This window comes from Lepidochelys kempii, chromosome 6 (genome assembly GCF_965140285.1).
Source record: "Lepidochelys kempii isolate rLepKem1 chromosome 6, rLepKem1.hap1, whole genome shotgun sequence".
NCBI classification, from domain to species: Eukaryota; Metazoa; Chordata; order Testudines; family Cheloniidae; genus Lepidochelys; species Lepidochelys kempii.
This window is the reverse complement of record NC_136385.1, coordinates 11,744,249-11,758,846: the sequence shown is the minus strand read 5'-3', so window position 1 is coordinate 11,758,846 and position 14,598 is coordinate 11,744,249. Positions and strand designations below refer to the sequence as shown.

General features: G+C 52.2%; 1 protein-coding gene across 1 annotated transcript; it reads left to right on the top strand.

Moving 5' to 3' along the window:
* Positions 1-1,408: 1,408 nt before the first annotated feature.
* LOC140913663 (uncharacterized) lies at positions 1,409-13,676 on the top strand. The gene is given in 5 exon segments (XM_078853461.1): positions 1,409-1,519; positions 2,042-2,171; positions 2,845-2,961; positions 12,059-13,391; positions 13,393-13,676. Coding segments are annotated over 5 exon segments (1,782 nt in total). The 5' UTR covers positions 1,409-1,495; the 3' UTR covers positions 13,571-13,676.
* The last annotated feature ends 922 nt before the right edge of the window (positions 13,677-14,598 follow it).

Sequence of the window (14,598 nt, the reverse complement as noted above, 5' to 3'; positions counted from 1 at the left end):
CCCTTCCCTTGATGGCCACCTCAGTGGATGCTTTGTCAAGACCATGCTCTGGCATTGCTCAGTGATGTTTGCCAGGTTGGTGTTGAAATCAGGGTTGGGTCCCCCTGCTGCAATGCACAGAGATGGAGCGTCACAAGGAAGATACAGCTGGGACCCCACTCGAGGGCAATCCTGACTGCGAGCCCCCTCTGCTTCAACCCACCACAATCCACTCCCCTCCCAGAGCCTGGGATAGAATCAAGGTGTCCTGACTCTGAGCCCTCTGCTATAACCCGCCATCCCCTTGCAGAGCGGAGATGGGACCCCAGAGTCCTGAGGCCCCTGGTGACCCTCCCTGCCCCAAACTACCTGTTCCAGGGCCCTTCCCCTCTTCAGCCATCCTTAGCTGTTATCTGGGAAGCTGGCAGGGCTCTGCAGCACTCCCTCTGGCTGGAGTTGTGTCACACAGACACAGGATCCATCCCTTCCTCCCCATAGCTTTGCAGGCAAAGTGCAGGAGCATGACAAGCTTCTGGAAGAGCGGGTTGTGCTTGGCTTCCCGCGGGCCCTTGATGTGCTTCACCTTGGACCATTTGTTGTGACCAGTCGGGGGGAGGGACACCTGAGGTGTGCAGGGCCCGGCACAATGAGCGGGGGGCAGGGGCAGCTGCTTCAGTGCCAGCACCGAGGCCAGAACACGGCATCTGTATGGGGCACCTGCCCTCCCCGGGGCCCTGGGCAGTGATATGGGTGTGAACTCCTGAAACACACAAACACACTACAGCCACGTGTGAGCTCCTGTAACGCTCATGAACACACCGCCCTCCTCTAACTCACACACAGTTGTCGTCTAACACACACATTACAGGGGACCACACCCCAGGCTGTGATCCCCTGTAAGTAACACACACACCAACATCACACAGCCTAACAACAAACACAGCACACATCCAGAGCCTTGTCTTACTGTGACACACACACACTCCACAGTCACCTTGTGATCTGTAAAACACTCACGTTACACAGCCTTCCTGTACCACTCAGACCCACAGACAGCCTGGGGGTTGATCTCCTCAGATGCGCACACCAACCTCACACAGCCAATCAACAACCACAGCCCGACCCGTGTGTTACTGTGACACTCCCACGCTGCACAGCCTGGCCGAGGCCCTCTTGTACCCACTAGTCCCCGCTCCCCTCCCAGAGCCGAGGGAGTCCGGGCTCCCAGCTACCATAGCACAAGGGGGCCCCACGCACATATCAGGGGCGGGGACCGGGCTGCCCCCTTACGGGCTCCTGCCGCCCGGGGACCAGGTGCCGCGAGCGCCCCCAGCGGCCGGACCCGGGACCCAGGCGTCCGGGGGCTGGGCAGGAAGGTCGCTGCGCTGGGGCCTCCCCCGGCTGCTGGAGCTGGCGGCGCAGGCGCGGGGCCGGCCGGGAAGGGAGGCACCAGCCGCGGGGCGGGAGGTCGCTGCCCGGGCGGAGGAAGCGGCCGGGGCCGGAGCCGAGCCCGGCGATGGCTGCAGCGGGGCCGGCGCAGGTAGGACGCGGGGCGGGGACTCCCCGGCCGGGCACTGGCTGGTCCCGGCTGGGGCCGAGGGGGGCCGGGACCGGGTCCCTCCCGCGCTAGTGACCCCGGGGCTGGGGGCTGCCGCAGCCGGAGCGCTGGGGCCGGGGAGCGGCGCTGGGGGCCCCGGGCCGGGCGGACACGCGGAGCCGGGCCGAGGAGCCCCGAGGCGGCCGAGCCGGGGGCGGGAGCGGGGCCGAGCCCAGGCCTGGGGCGGAGGCGGGGACTCCGGCCGGGGGAGGAGCCTGGTCCCTGCCCTGGGATTCGGGCCCCTCCCAGCGCCCCGCCCCAGAGCCCCGTGGGGAGCCGAGGGCGACTCCTGTCGCCGGCCAGCGGGGCCCGAGTCCCCGGGGGGCTGTGCGGGGGGGTCTCCCTGGGTCACAGCTGCTGGGCTGGGGGTTCCCCGGGAGCCGCTGCCCTCGAACCCGCGTCCCCTGCGGAGAGCCCGGGCTGGGGCTGGCGCGGAGGGTGCTGAGTGTGTAACGCTTGTGCCAGCAGCTGCGGGTGGCGTTTGAGGAGGTGGCTCTGTATTTCACCCGGGAGGAGTGGGAGCTCTTATCCCGGCCAGAGAAGCAGCTGTACCGGGACCAGATGCTGAGGAATTACCGGGCCCTTGTTTCCCTGGGTAAGGACCGATTTATCTCTACTCATAGCTGTCAAATGTCTGGGTTCCCTTGATGGCACCCCTGGCATGTGCCACCCTATGGCTGAGTAGTGTCAAATGACAGCCTCTTTCAGTTCAGCTTCCTGTTGAAGAACTCAGGGCTACAGAGCCTGGGGCTAGTCTTAGTGTAACTTGTTTACCTACCTCAGTCCTGGCACAGGGCTGGTTGCAAAGAGCTCATGAGCAAATAAGACTAATAAGGCAGGAAGAAAACAGCTCCCCACCTCCCCAGAAAGAATGAACATCATAATCTTAACCGTACATTTGAACAATTCTTGCACGCTAAGCAAAAAAATGGTAGGTCTGTATAACAGTGACAACTGCCAGGACTCAGTCCCAAAGCAAATTGAGAAGGATCATAGACGTTGCTGCTTCAGAGTACAAACTCAACTTGCCTGGCGGGAGACGGGATGAAATCTCCTCCAAGGAAGTTTAATTTCTTTATTCTCCTGCTTGAGATCTCTTGCGCTTTCCTCTCAAGCAGTGTCTGAGATTGGGGCCTTATCGCACCAAGTGCTGCACAGACAAACACTGACCGAGATCGGAGCCCTACTGTGCTGGGCTGCACCGACATATAAATGAGTCCCTACCCGCAAAACTTTAGTAATAAAACTGATTAATTCCCCCCAAACAGGCTATTCAGGTTCCACACCAGACTTAATCCACCAGATAGAGGTAGGGGAGGCAGAGCTCTGGATTCGGGATGCTGAGGACTCCAGGGAAAGCTCCGGGCCAGAGAGCCCATTCCGAGGTGAGTCGTAATAATCCAATCCCTTCTGATTTACGCACCTGCTAGTGGACGGCTCCTTAATGTAGAAGGCAAAGGCAGAGTGAAATCCACTGCCGAAGAACTGAAGGGGACAAATGGAGGCTGGGAATTAGGGGCCAGTATTTATTCTGGAGGGGAAGGAGTTACTGGGCTGGAGGCAGGAATCACTGGGGGGAGTTTCCTGGGATAGGCAGGAAGCCAGGCTGGATGGGCACAATGATTGATATCTATGAATCCTAGAAATTATAGACATGTAGGATTAGAAGGGACCTCAGTAGGTCATCTAGTCCAGTCCTCTTTACTAGAGACAGGACTACGTATTATCTAGTCCAGGTGTTTGTCTAACCTGCTCTTAAAAGCCTCCCATGATGGAGATTCCACAACCATCCCAGGTAATTTGTTCCAGTGCTTAACTACACTTAGAGTTTGGAAGTTTTTCCTAATATCTACCCTAAATCTACCCTGCTGCAATTTAAGCCCATTACTTCTTGTCCTGGCCTCAGTGAATAAGGAGAACAATTTATCACCCTCTACTTTGTAACAACCTTTTATGTACTTAAAGAATCTTGTTAAGCCCCCCTCAGTCTTTCCTTCGCCAGACTAAACAAATCCAATTTTTCAATTTTTCCTCGTAGGTCATGTTTTCTAGATCTTTAATCATTCTCATTGCTCTCCTCTGACCCCGTCCAGTTTGTCTACATCCTTTCTGAAGTGCGGGGCCCAGAACTGGACACAGTAGTCCAGTTGACACCTTACCCGTGCTGAGAGGAGTAGAAGAATTACTTCTCACATCCTGCTTGCAACACTCCTGCTAATACATCCCAGAATGATATTTGCTTTTTTTCTTTTCAACAGTATTACATTGACTCATATTTAATTTGTGATCCACTGTAACCCCAGATGGTTTTCTGCAGTATTCCTTCCTAAGCTGTCATTTCAATTCTGACCATTTCTCCAGTTTGTCAAGATCACTTTAAATTCTAATCCTGTCCTTTAATGCGCTTGCAACCCCACCCAACTTTAAATCGTTCATAAGAATATTAAGTTGGTTAGACATAATTTGTTCTTGACAAATCCATGCAGACTGTTACTTATTACTTTATTTCCTTCTAGGTCAGGGGGTCTCAAACTATGTGGCCCGTGGGGCTCCAGCAGTTTTGGGGCCGGGTCTCTCCCTTGGCCCCACCTGCCACCTCCCGGGTGTGTTCCCCCCCTCACCCCCTCTGGCAACTTACAATGGCCCGGGGCCCCGGCAGTGCAGCAGAGCTGAGCGGTGTCTGCCTGCTCACTCCACGCATCTGCCAGCCCCCACTAAGCACGTTAAGTTGGTGGAGGGCATCCACAGTACCATGGCTAGCATTGACTCTCGGAACGGTGCACTTTGGGTAGCTATCCCACAGTTCCCGCAGTCTCTGCCGCCCATTAGAATTCTGGGTTAAGCTCCCAATGCCTGATGGGGCAAAAACATTGTTGCGGGTGGTTTTGGGTGCATGTCGTCAGTCACCCCTCCCTCCGTGAAAGCAATGGCAATAATTGTTTCGCGCCTTTTTTCTGCAGCAGACGGTGCAATAGGATTGATAGCTGTCCTTGTAAATGGTGTATGGCTCCACCACTTCTGCTCTCCTGTGAGCTGGAGGCTTCTGCCTCAGGCTGCTCTCCCAGACAGCAGCACAACGCGGTCGCGCCTACCCCTTGCTCCCATGGCTCATGAAGCCTGGACAGTAGTAAGGAGCATTTCAACTATAGGCTGAGCAAGGTGGTTTTGGGTACATGTCGTCATTCTCCCCTCCCTCTGTGAAAGCAACAGCAAACAATTGTGTTGCGCCTTTTTTCCTGAATTACCTGGGCAGACGCCATAGCACGGCAAGCATGGAGCCTGTTCAGTTCACCGCTGCAGTTGTGACCATTGTAAACACCTCGCACATTATCCTGCAGTATGTGCAGAATCTGCAAAACCGGGTGAGGAAGCAATGACAGTGCAATGATGATAGTGATGAGGACATGGACTCAGATGTTCCTGGAAGCACAGGATGTGGCAATTGGGAGATCATGGTGCTGTTGGGCCAGGTTCATGCTGTGGAACGCTGATTCTGGGCCTGGGAAACAGGCAGACTGGTGGGACTGTATAGTGTTGCAGGTATGGGATGATTCCCAGTGGCTGTGAAACTTTTGCATGTGTAATGCCACTTTCCTTGAACTCTGTAACTTGCTATCCCCTGCCCTGAAGTGCAAAGATACCAAAATGAGAGCAGCCCTCACAGTTGAGAAATGAGTGGCGATAGCCCTGTGGAAGCTTGCAACGCCTGACAGCTACCCGTCAGTCGGGAATCAATTTGGAGTGGGCAAATCTACTGTGGGGGCTGCTGTGATGCAAGTAGCCAATGCAATCACTGACCTGCTGCTATCAAGGGTAGTGACTCTGGGAAATGCGCAGGTCATTGTGGATGGCTTTGCTGCGATGGGGTTCCCTAACTATGGTGGGGAAATAGCAGAACACATATCACTATCTTGGCACCAGACCACCAGGGCAGCCACTATGTAAATCGCAAGGGGTACTTCTCAATGGTACTGCAAGCACTGGTGGATCACAAAGGACGTTTCACCGACATAGACATGGAATGGCTGGGAAAGATGCATGACGTTTGTGTCTTCAGGAACTCTGGTCTGTTTGAACAGCTGCAGGTAGGAACTTCCTTCCCAGACCAGAAAATTACTGTTGGGGATGTTGAAATGCCTATCGTTATCCTCGGGGACCCAGCCTACCCCTTAATGCCATGGCTCATGAAGCCGTACACAGGCACCCTGGACAGTAGTCAGGAGCCGTTCAACTATAGGCTGAGCAAGTGCAGAATGGTGGTAGAATGTGCATTTGGACGTTTAAAAGCTCGCTGGCGCAGTTTACTGACTTGGTTAGACCTTGGCAAAACCAGTATTCCCATTGTTATTGCTTCTTACCGTGTGCTCCACATTATCTGTGAGAGTAAGGGGGAGATGTTTATGGCGGGGTGGGAGGTCGAGGTAAATCGCCTGGTGGCCAGTTTCACGCAGCCAGACACCAGGGTGATTAGAAGAGCACAGCTGGGCGTGCTCTTGCTGCCTTTCCCACGTCAGATCCACCAGACAGCGGAGCAGTTTGCTCCCCCATTAGCTTGAGCATGGCGTCCTGCCTGCTCTCATCGTGCGCCTCCCTCCTCTCATCGCATTCATTGAACGCTTTCCGGGACTCTGCCATTGTTTGTTTCCGTGCATTCAGCTGGTGTCTGTCAGCGCGGGAGGACTGCCTAAACTCTGAACACATTTTGTCCTGAATTCATCTTTTTTTGCCTTCTAATCTGGGACAGCCTCTGGGACGGAGATGATAGGGGGAGCATGGAAACATTTGCACCTGCGGGAGGAGAAAAAGGGAGAGTAGAATTTTAAAAGATACCAAAGGGGAGACTCTTTCTCAGTGAAACATGCAATTCATGGTACATTTAAAAGGAGAGCCTGCGGTTTCTGTACAGATGCGCAACACGACCCGCCTCCACCACCACCACCACCACGTGGCTCTGATCAGGGCTGAGCCCTTTAAGCCAAACGCGAACAGCCCAGCGTGAGCGGACTTTTCCAGTAGCCTTACTGGCCACGATTGCATCCCAATTCTTCAGGGCAAAGGAATCATTAAACACACTTTCTTTTAAACCCTGTCTCATATTTACAAAGGTACACCAGAAGTGCCTTCTCTGGCATCATAGTGCCGGAGCCCGCCTTGGGAGGGGGTGGAGGGTATTGGCTCCAGGGTGATGAACAGTTCCTGGCTTCCGGGGGGAATGGATTCACCGCTTGCTGCCTGTGCACTGCCCTCTTCCTCCTCCACAAAATCATCCTCCCTGCTCTGTGAGACCCCCCTTGTGTTGTACCAATAAAATAAAAACCAGCAGGATCTTATTAAAGGGAAAAAGGCAAAATACCACATTTATTGTGAATACAGAAAGAATCATAGTAAGCAGTTAGTTATAGCTATAACATTCCATTCAATCTCATATTTATTCTCACATTCATTCATACAAACACACACACACACACACACAGACAGGTTCTGCAAGGTTGTTATCATAGTTACCAGCCTTAGAGTTGCTCATGCCAAGCCACTGGCCAGGTGGCCTGGACATGAGGAGGGAGCAGGGCCTTGTCAGATGCTCATCTGATGCTCCTGGAAGTTGGTTTGCAGAATCAGACCCCAAAGTTCTCACTTTTTAGAGTCTATTTTTATAGGAATTTCTTCCTATGCCAGTCTATGGGAATTGCTTCATCATGCTGTTGCTGAATCAATCAGCAGATAGCACATTCCTGACGGCTCCAAGATGTTATCTTGTTCTTTGGTTCTCCCATTCTTGAGGCTGTTGGGTGGACTCCAGTCTGCCCTCCGGGGGGGTCCTCTGGTTATTTCCACTTGACGCCTTCTTCAGCCGATGGACACTGGATTCTTAGGCTGGCACCTCCCTGATCATTCAGTTTATCCACACCAAGCATCCATCCACATACATCCTCTATCTCTATTTTAATCACAATTGTTAATACAACAAAAGGGCGGGGAGTCTCTGGGTGCTGTTTCTGTTGTTAGAGTATTGCTTTGAGTCTCTCTCTCTGTGAATTGCTTTGAGAACAGACTCTGTCTTAGAATGTACTAACACAATTAGCAGCTTGCAAGTTTCACACATAAAGGGAGAGAAACAGTACCAAAAACCAAGAGACCTCTTAATTAGTAATACCCTGGAATTTAAACTCTGGGGAATCAAACTCATTTGTGACTTTAATACAGAACTTCTTTAATATGATCCAACACTTGCAGGTGTCCACGGACAGTGGTGGGGTAGTGGTAGCATCCCCTCCCCAGATTTGCATGCATCTCATCATAGTTGCGGCATGTATGGGGCTGTGACCTCAAGTGGCCGTTCGCCTCTTTTGTCTTTTGGTAGGCTTGCCTGAGCTCCGTAATTTTCACAGGGCAGTGCTGTGTGTCCCTGAAGTAGCCTCTGTCCGTCATGCCCTGGGAGATTTTCTCATATATGTTGGCGTTCTGATTTTTGAACAGAGTTCTGCCTGCACAGATTCTTCTCCCCATGCTGCGATGAGATCCAGTCCAGTACCTCCCGGAGCTGGAGCTCATTTGCGCATCTGGGACTGCATGGTCACCTGTCTGTGCTGGTGAGCTGTGCATGGTCACTGATGAGCTCACCATGCTGCTCAAACAGGAAATTAAATTCAAAAGTTCCCGGGGCTTTTCCTGACTACCTGGCTAGTGCATCTGAGTTGAAACTGTTGTCCAGAGTGGTCACAGTGGAGCATTCTGGGATAGCTCCCGGAGGCCAATACTGTAGAATTGTGTCCACAGTACCCCAAATTTGAACCAGTGATGTTGATTTTACCACTACTCCCCTTGCCAGGGAGGAGTACAGAAATTGATTTTAAGAGCCCTTTAAGTCGACAAAACGGGGTTCGTTGTGTGGACGGATTTCGTTTTAATTCAACCTAATGCATTTAAATTCAACATAATCATGTACTGTGGACCAGGCCCAAGTAATTCATAACTATTTCCTTTCCTATTTTAGGCTCAGATCCTACCCCATTGACACTGGTGTTCACTATATTAGTTGACTGATTACTGCTAACTTTTTTTGGTGAAAACAAAACAAAAGAGGCATTTAACAGTTTGGCCATTGCTGCTTTTTCTCTTATTTTCTCTCCCCTTCATTTAGTTATGGGCCTAGCCTGCCCTTCGTCTTCCTCTTGTTTCCCTTGTATTTATAAAATGCTTTCTTGTTCCTCTTTATATCCCTAGCTAGTTTAGCTTTTTGTTTTGCCTTGGCTTTTCTAATTTTGTCCCTACATGCTTGTGGTGCTTTTTTGTTTGTTTGTTTGTTTTTAAATATTCATCCTTTGTAACTTGACTTAGTCATACAAGAAGTTGTCAAAGTTCCTTCCCCACTCTGAACTCTAGGGTACAGATGTGGGGACCTGCATGAAAACCCCCTAAGCTCATTTTTACCAACTTAGGTTAAAACTTCCCCAAGGTACCAATTATTTTACCTTTTGCCCTTGGACTTTATTGCTGCCACCACCAAGCGTCTAACAAATATATATAACAGGGAAAGAGCCCGCTTGGAAACGTCTTTCCCCCCAAAACCCTACACCCCGTTTCCTGGGGAAGGCTTGATAAAAATCCTCACCAATTTGCATAGGTGAACACAGACCCAAACCCTTAGATCTTAAGAACAATGAAAAAGCAATCAGATTCTTAAAAGAAGAATTTTAATAGAAGAAAAAATAAAAGAATGATCTCTGTAAAATCAGGATAGTAAATACCTTACAGGGTAATCAGATTCCAAACATAGAGAACCCCTCTAGGCAAAACCTTAAGTTACAAAAAGACACAAAAACAGGAATATCCATTCCATTCAGCACAGCTTATTTTACCAGCCATTTAAACATAACAAAATCTAACGCATATCTAGCTAGATTACTTACTAAGTTCTAAGACTCCATTCCTGTTCTGTTCCCGGCAAAAGCATCACACAGGCCGCGAGAACCTTTGTTTCTCCCCCCCCCCTCCAGCTTTGAAAGTATCTTGTCTCCTCATTGGTCATTTTGGTCAGGTGACAGCGAGATTATCCTAGCTTCTTAACCCTTTACAGGTGGAATGGTTTTTCCTCTGGCCAGGAGAGATTTTAAAGGTGTTTACCCCTCCCTTTATATTTATGACAGAAGTAGAAACTCTTTTTTTTGAGTTTCAGATCATTGAAGATCTCCTGGTTAAGCCAGAGAGTCTTATTATCATACTTCCTCTCTTTCCTACTCATTGGATATCTGTGACCTAGGATGGGACCTAAAAATGATGGGACCTCAAAGCTGTGAAAGAGAAGTGGATCGGAGATGGGGAGGTGATGAAGTTGGAAGAGGGTGGGACAGTGATATGGGACAATGTGTGGAGGGGGAAGATTTGAGGGATGCTGAGGGAAAGAGAGAGGTCTCTGTGGTGGGGGAGCATATGGGAACTGCATTTACCTAGTGGGTAGGACATTGTAGTAGGATTCAGAAGATCTTGGTTCAGTTCTAGAAGCGAGTCACTACAGCTCCAGCATGCCTCAGATTCCCCAGCTGTGTAATGGAAAGGGCACTGGGGCTGTGAGGATAAAATCCATCTGTGCGTGTCAGTGGATCTGGCACTGGGGGTCAGACAAGCACCTGGGTAGAAAGACACGCCTGCCGGTCCATAGACCACACCACCACCTTCTAGGCTTCCCACATCTCAGAAAATCATACCAAGCCGGGGTGCCCAAGAGATTTTTCAAATGGGCTTAATGCCTGCCCCTCCTGACTCAGGCTGTACGTGCTGGTGCCCTAAGGCCCTTGGCACCTGGATCCAGAAATACTTCAGATGGGGACAAAAACCTGCTTGCAGCCTGGGAGAGCATCCCAGAGTCACTGGCCCTTGGCAGAGAAGGCGCTGTCCTCTCAAGGCTCCCACCTCACCCCCTCTCTGCTGCTTCCCTTTGCACATGACCTCTCAGGCTGGAGAAACCTGCCCCAGCAAACAAGGAGAAAGTTGGGCGTGACTCAGGGCAGGGCAGGATCAGTCACGTGTGATGAGTGTGAGGTTACACCACATGGAGGACACCATTTTGTAGAGCAGGTCTCCAGCACTTCCAGCGCTTCACTGTAATCCTCTAAAACTGCCCCACGTTCCAGGCAGCTGCTGCTGGGCATGTTTGGTAGCCAGACGAAATCATCCTTCAGGCCACAGCTTGGAGTACCCTGGTGTATAGGCTGGGTGTGAGGGAGAGGGGGTGGAATGGCCTTTGTCACATCCCCTCTCCTCCTGCTCTCTAAGTGGCACGAAATCGTTCTTACTTACATTGCTTCATTGTCCATGCTTAGCCCAGCCCTCAGCCTGAACACAGTCTGTGACTGTCTGTAGCTCAAAGGCCTGCCGGGTAGCAGCCATTCACCCCTTCCAGCTCAGCAGTGTCACTGATTGGGTTGTAAAACAAGACATGGTTTTCTGATTGCATCACACAAACCCTGAGTGACTTGTCATCCCCTAAACCCACTTCCCACCCCCAAAAAACCCCCTACCCTTTTGAGGGGTTTAGTTTAGTTTTAGTTTTGCACAAAGAGTGAAACGTCAGGCAGAGAGTAAATGACTGCTTTAGAAGGAATTCCTTGAGAAGGACTCAATCCCCGCAGGAATAAACTGTGTAGTTCTAAGCAGCTTTAGACCGGTCTCACTGCATCCACATGAGCTAGTTTCGAACCAATATGGTTAAAACCGCGCAAACACTGTGGAACAGGCCTCATGGTATAAAACAGGAGAATGTTAAGAACCAGCCACATGTAAATAGAAACCTCTGATTGAAATATAACCAAAATCAATTTGAAACAAACCCTGGACCCTCTTTTTTAGCACTTAGAGCACCTAGTTCTGGATAAGGGCCCTGTTGTGCCTGGCGCTGTCTGTATCCTGGGCAAGCTACAGTTTAATCATCAAAGAAAACCCAAGAGGTGCATGGCGCACGAGGGAGCAGGCGCTAGGCGCTGCACAAACAACAGGGTAGAACCACCCTGAGTCAGGCTGCAGATTTGTCATGGCATTTTGTATAAAAAATTACAGAAAATTTAGTAAAAGTCACAGATCACTAAACTTCCTGTGACTGCTCCTTGATTTTTAACAAAACCTGCCCTCCTCCTCGCCATGGGGCACCCACCCAGCACTTCCCCAAGTGCTGCAAGCCTGACCGCAGCCTGGTGCAGAGGGGTTGGTGCGGGCTAGAGAGGATCAGAGTGGCAAGGCCATTCACTGTAGTTTGGCTTGCCTCCCCTACCATTATCACTGGGGGGCGAGGGCAAATCTGAGTGGCGCTGTAAGCCCGCAGACCAGGTCTCAGTACCCAGAGAGAGACGTTCTGTGAGACAGAAGCCGCCATTGCAGGGTGAGCACCCATCCAAAAAACAGTCACGGACAAATGGTGAAATCGCTCCATCTGTGACATTTTCCATCCTTGACAAACCTGTAGCCTTAACCGTGAGCTCTCTCCAGCAGGGCTCGGGATCCTGGTGGGGACGCGGACACAGTCTGAATGTGGGGAAAGTGCGGTAGGGAAGCAGGATTCCACATCCCACAGAGGGATCCATGCAAAGGACGCAGTCTGTCCCCCGAATAAACTCAGCCAGAGACCAGACCTTGCTACACACCAGAGACTCCCCATGGGCCAGCGTCCCCACCACTGCACCGACTGCGCCAAGAGGTTCAGCAACCCGTCCGCACTGAACCAGCACCAATGCACGCACACCAGGGAGTCGCTGCACCGCTGCGCTGACTGCGGCAAGGCCTTTGCATGGCGCTCACACCTGAGAAGACACCAGCGCGCACACACTGGGGAGCGGCCGCATCGCTGCGCTGACTGCAGCAAGGCCTTTGCGGAGAGCTCAAAGCTGAGAATACACCAGTGCACCCACACCGGGGAGCGGCCGCACCACTGTGCCCACTGTGGTAAGGGATTCCGCTGTGCTTCCACCCTGACACTGCACCAGCGAACGCACACCGGGGAGCAGCCGCACCGCTGCGCTGACTGCGGCAAGGGCTTTGCAGAGAGCTCAAAGCTGAGAATACACCAGCGCACGCACACCGGGGAGCGGCCGTACCGCTGTGCTGACTGCGGCAAGGGCTTTGCACAGAGCTCAACCCTAAGAATACACCAGCGCACACACACTGGGGAACGGCCACATCGCTGTGCTGACTGCGGCAAGGCCTTTGCACGGAGCTCACACCTGAGAAGTCACCAGCGCACGCACACCGGGGAGCAGCCGCATCGCTGCGCTGACTGTGGCAAGGGCTTTGCAGAGAGCTCAAAGCTGAGAATACATCAGCGCACGCACACCGGGGAGCGGCCGTACCGCTGTGCTGACTGTGACAAGGGCTTTGCACAGAGCTCAGCCATGAGAATACACCAGCGCACACACACCGGGGAGCGGCCGTACCGCTGTGCTGACTGCGGCAAGGGCTTTGCAGACAGCTCAAGCCTGAAAACACACCAGCGCACGCACTCCGGGGAGCGGCCGCACCGTTGTGCCCAGTGTGGTAAGGGATTCCGCAGTGCTTCCACGCTGACAGTGCACCAGCGAACGCACACCGGGGAGTGGCCGCACTGCTGTGCTGACTGCGGGAAGGGCTTTGCGCGGCGCTCAGAGCTGAGCAGACACCAGCGCGCACACACTGGGGAGCGGCCGCATCGCTGTGCTGACTGCGGGAAGGGCTTTGCGGAGACATCAACCCTGAGAACACACCAGCGAACGCACACCGGGGAGCGGCCATATCGCTGTGCTGACTGTGGCAAGGATTTTGCACAGAGCTCAACCCTAAGAACACACCAGCGCACACACCGGGGAGCAGCCGAACTACTGTGATGATTCTGGTAAGAACGTGAAAAAAACCAATCCACCCACCCGGCACCAGTGCACGCACACTGGGGGGAGGACATTCCGACGCGCTGGCTGCAGCAAGAGCTTTGCACGGGCCGCCTCCTTGCAATCACATTGGTTCTTTCACAGCTGAGAGCAGCAGTACAGCTGTGCTGACTGGGGCAAGCACTTTGCTAGAGTGGCCAACCTCACCCGGCACCCGGTCACGCACACCGGTGCCCCTCTGCCACTGCCAGGGCCTGAGGGGCTTCTGGCAGCCCGTGGGCCTGACACAGTGCCAGCAGATCCAGACCAGGGAATGGTCCTGTCCCCATGATGCCCAGCAGAGAGACTGGGGGGCAGGGGAGGGGATTTGGCTGAGCAAGTGTGGGGAAGAGCAGACAGGTGGAGGGAGTTTAGAGCAGATGATCACAGCCTACTGCATTAGGGAGCCCTCCCCCTCATGTAGGTGGGATCCGGCCATGTCTCTCTTTCTGTCCTACACTCACGCACTCATTTCACTGGGCTGTAGCCAGGATAACCCCTTCTCTCTCTCTCTCTCTCTCCTGGATGGGACCCAGCCAGGAACTTCCCCCCCCAACATCTAGCTCTGTTCCAGCCAGCGGGTGACTCTTGGGTGACATCTAGAGGTGGGATTTGCAGTCCTCCCTCAGCATGAATTGGGCTGAGGGGCGGGGCCGGGCAGGACAGCCCAGTGTGTGTGATTGAAAGAAGACTCAGGAACTGCACATGCCGTCTACTTTAAATAGGAATGTGATGAAGAACTACGTCCCTAATGTGTAACAAAGGTCTGTCTAACCAGGTGTTTCTTTGCTATTAAAAAAGCTGATTCATTCACACGGCAGGTGGAAAAGCCAATGTAAAGTGCAACCAATCAAAGTGTTCCAGGGCCTAACTGACCATGAGGCCTGATGAACTGTGTGACTGGCAGGTGCACAGAGTTTCCCATTACTCCTGGGGGAATTCTGCGCCTAAAAATTCTGCAAACAATATTTTAAAATTTTGCATATTTAATTTGTCAAAATAACACAGTATAATCACACTAGTTTCAGAGTAGCAGCCGTGTTAGTCTATATCTGCAAAAAGAAAAGGAGTACTTGTGGCACCTTAGAGACTAACACATTTATTTGAGCATAAGCTTTCATGAGCTACAGCTCACTT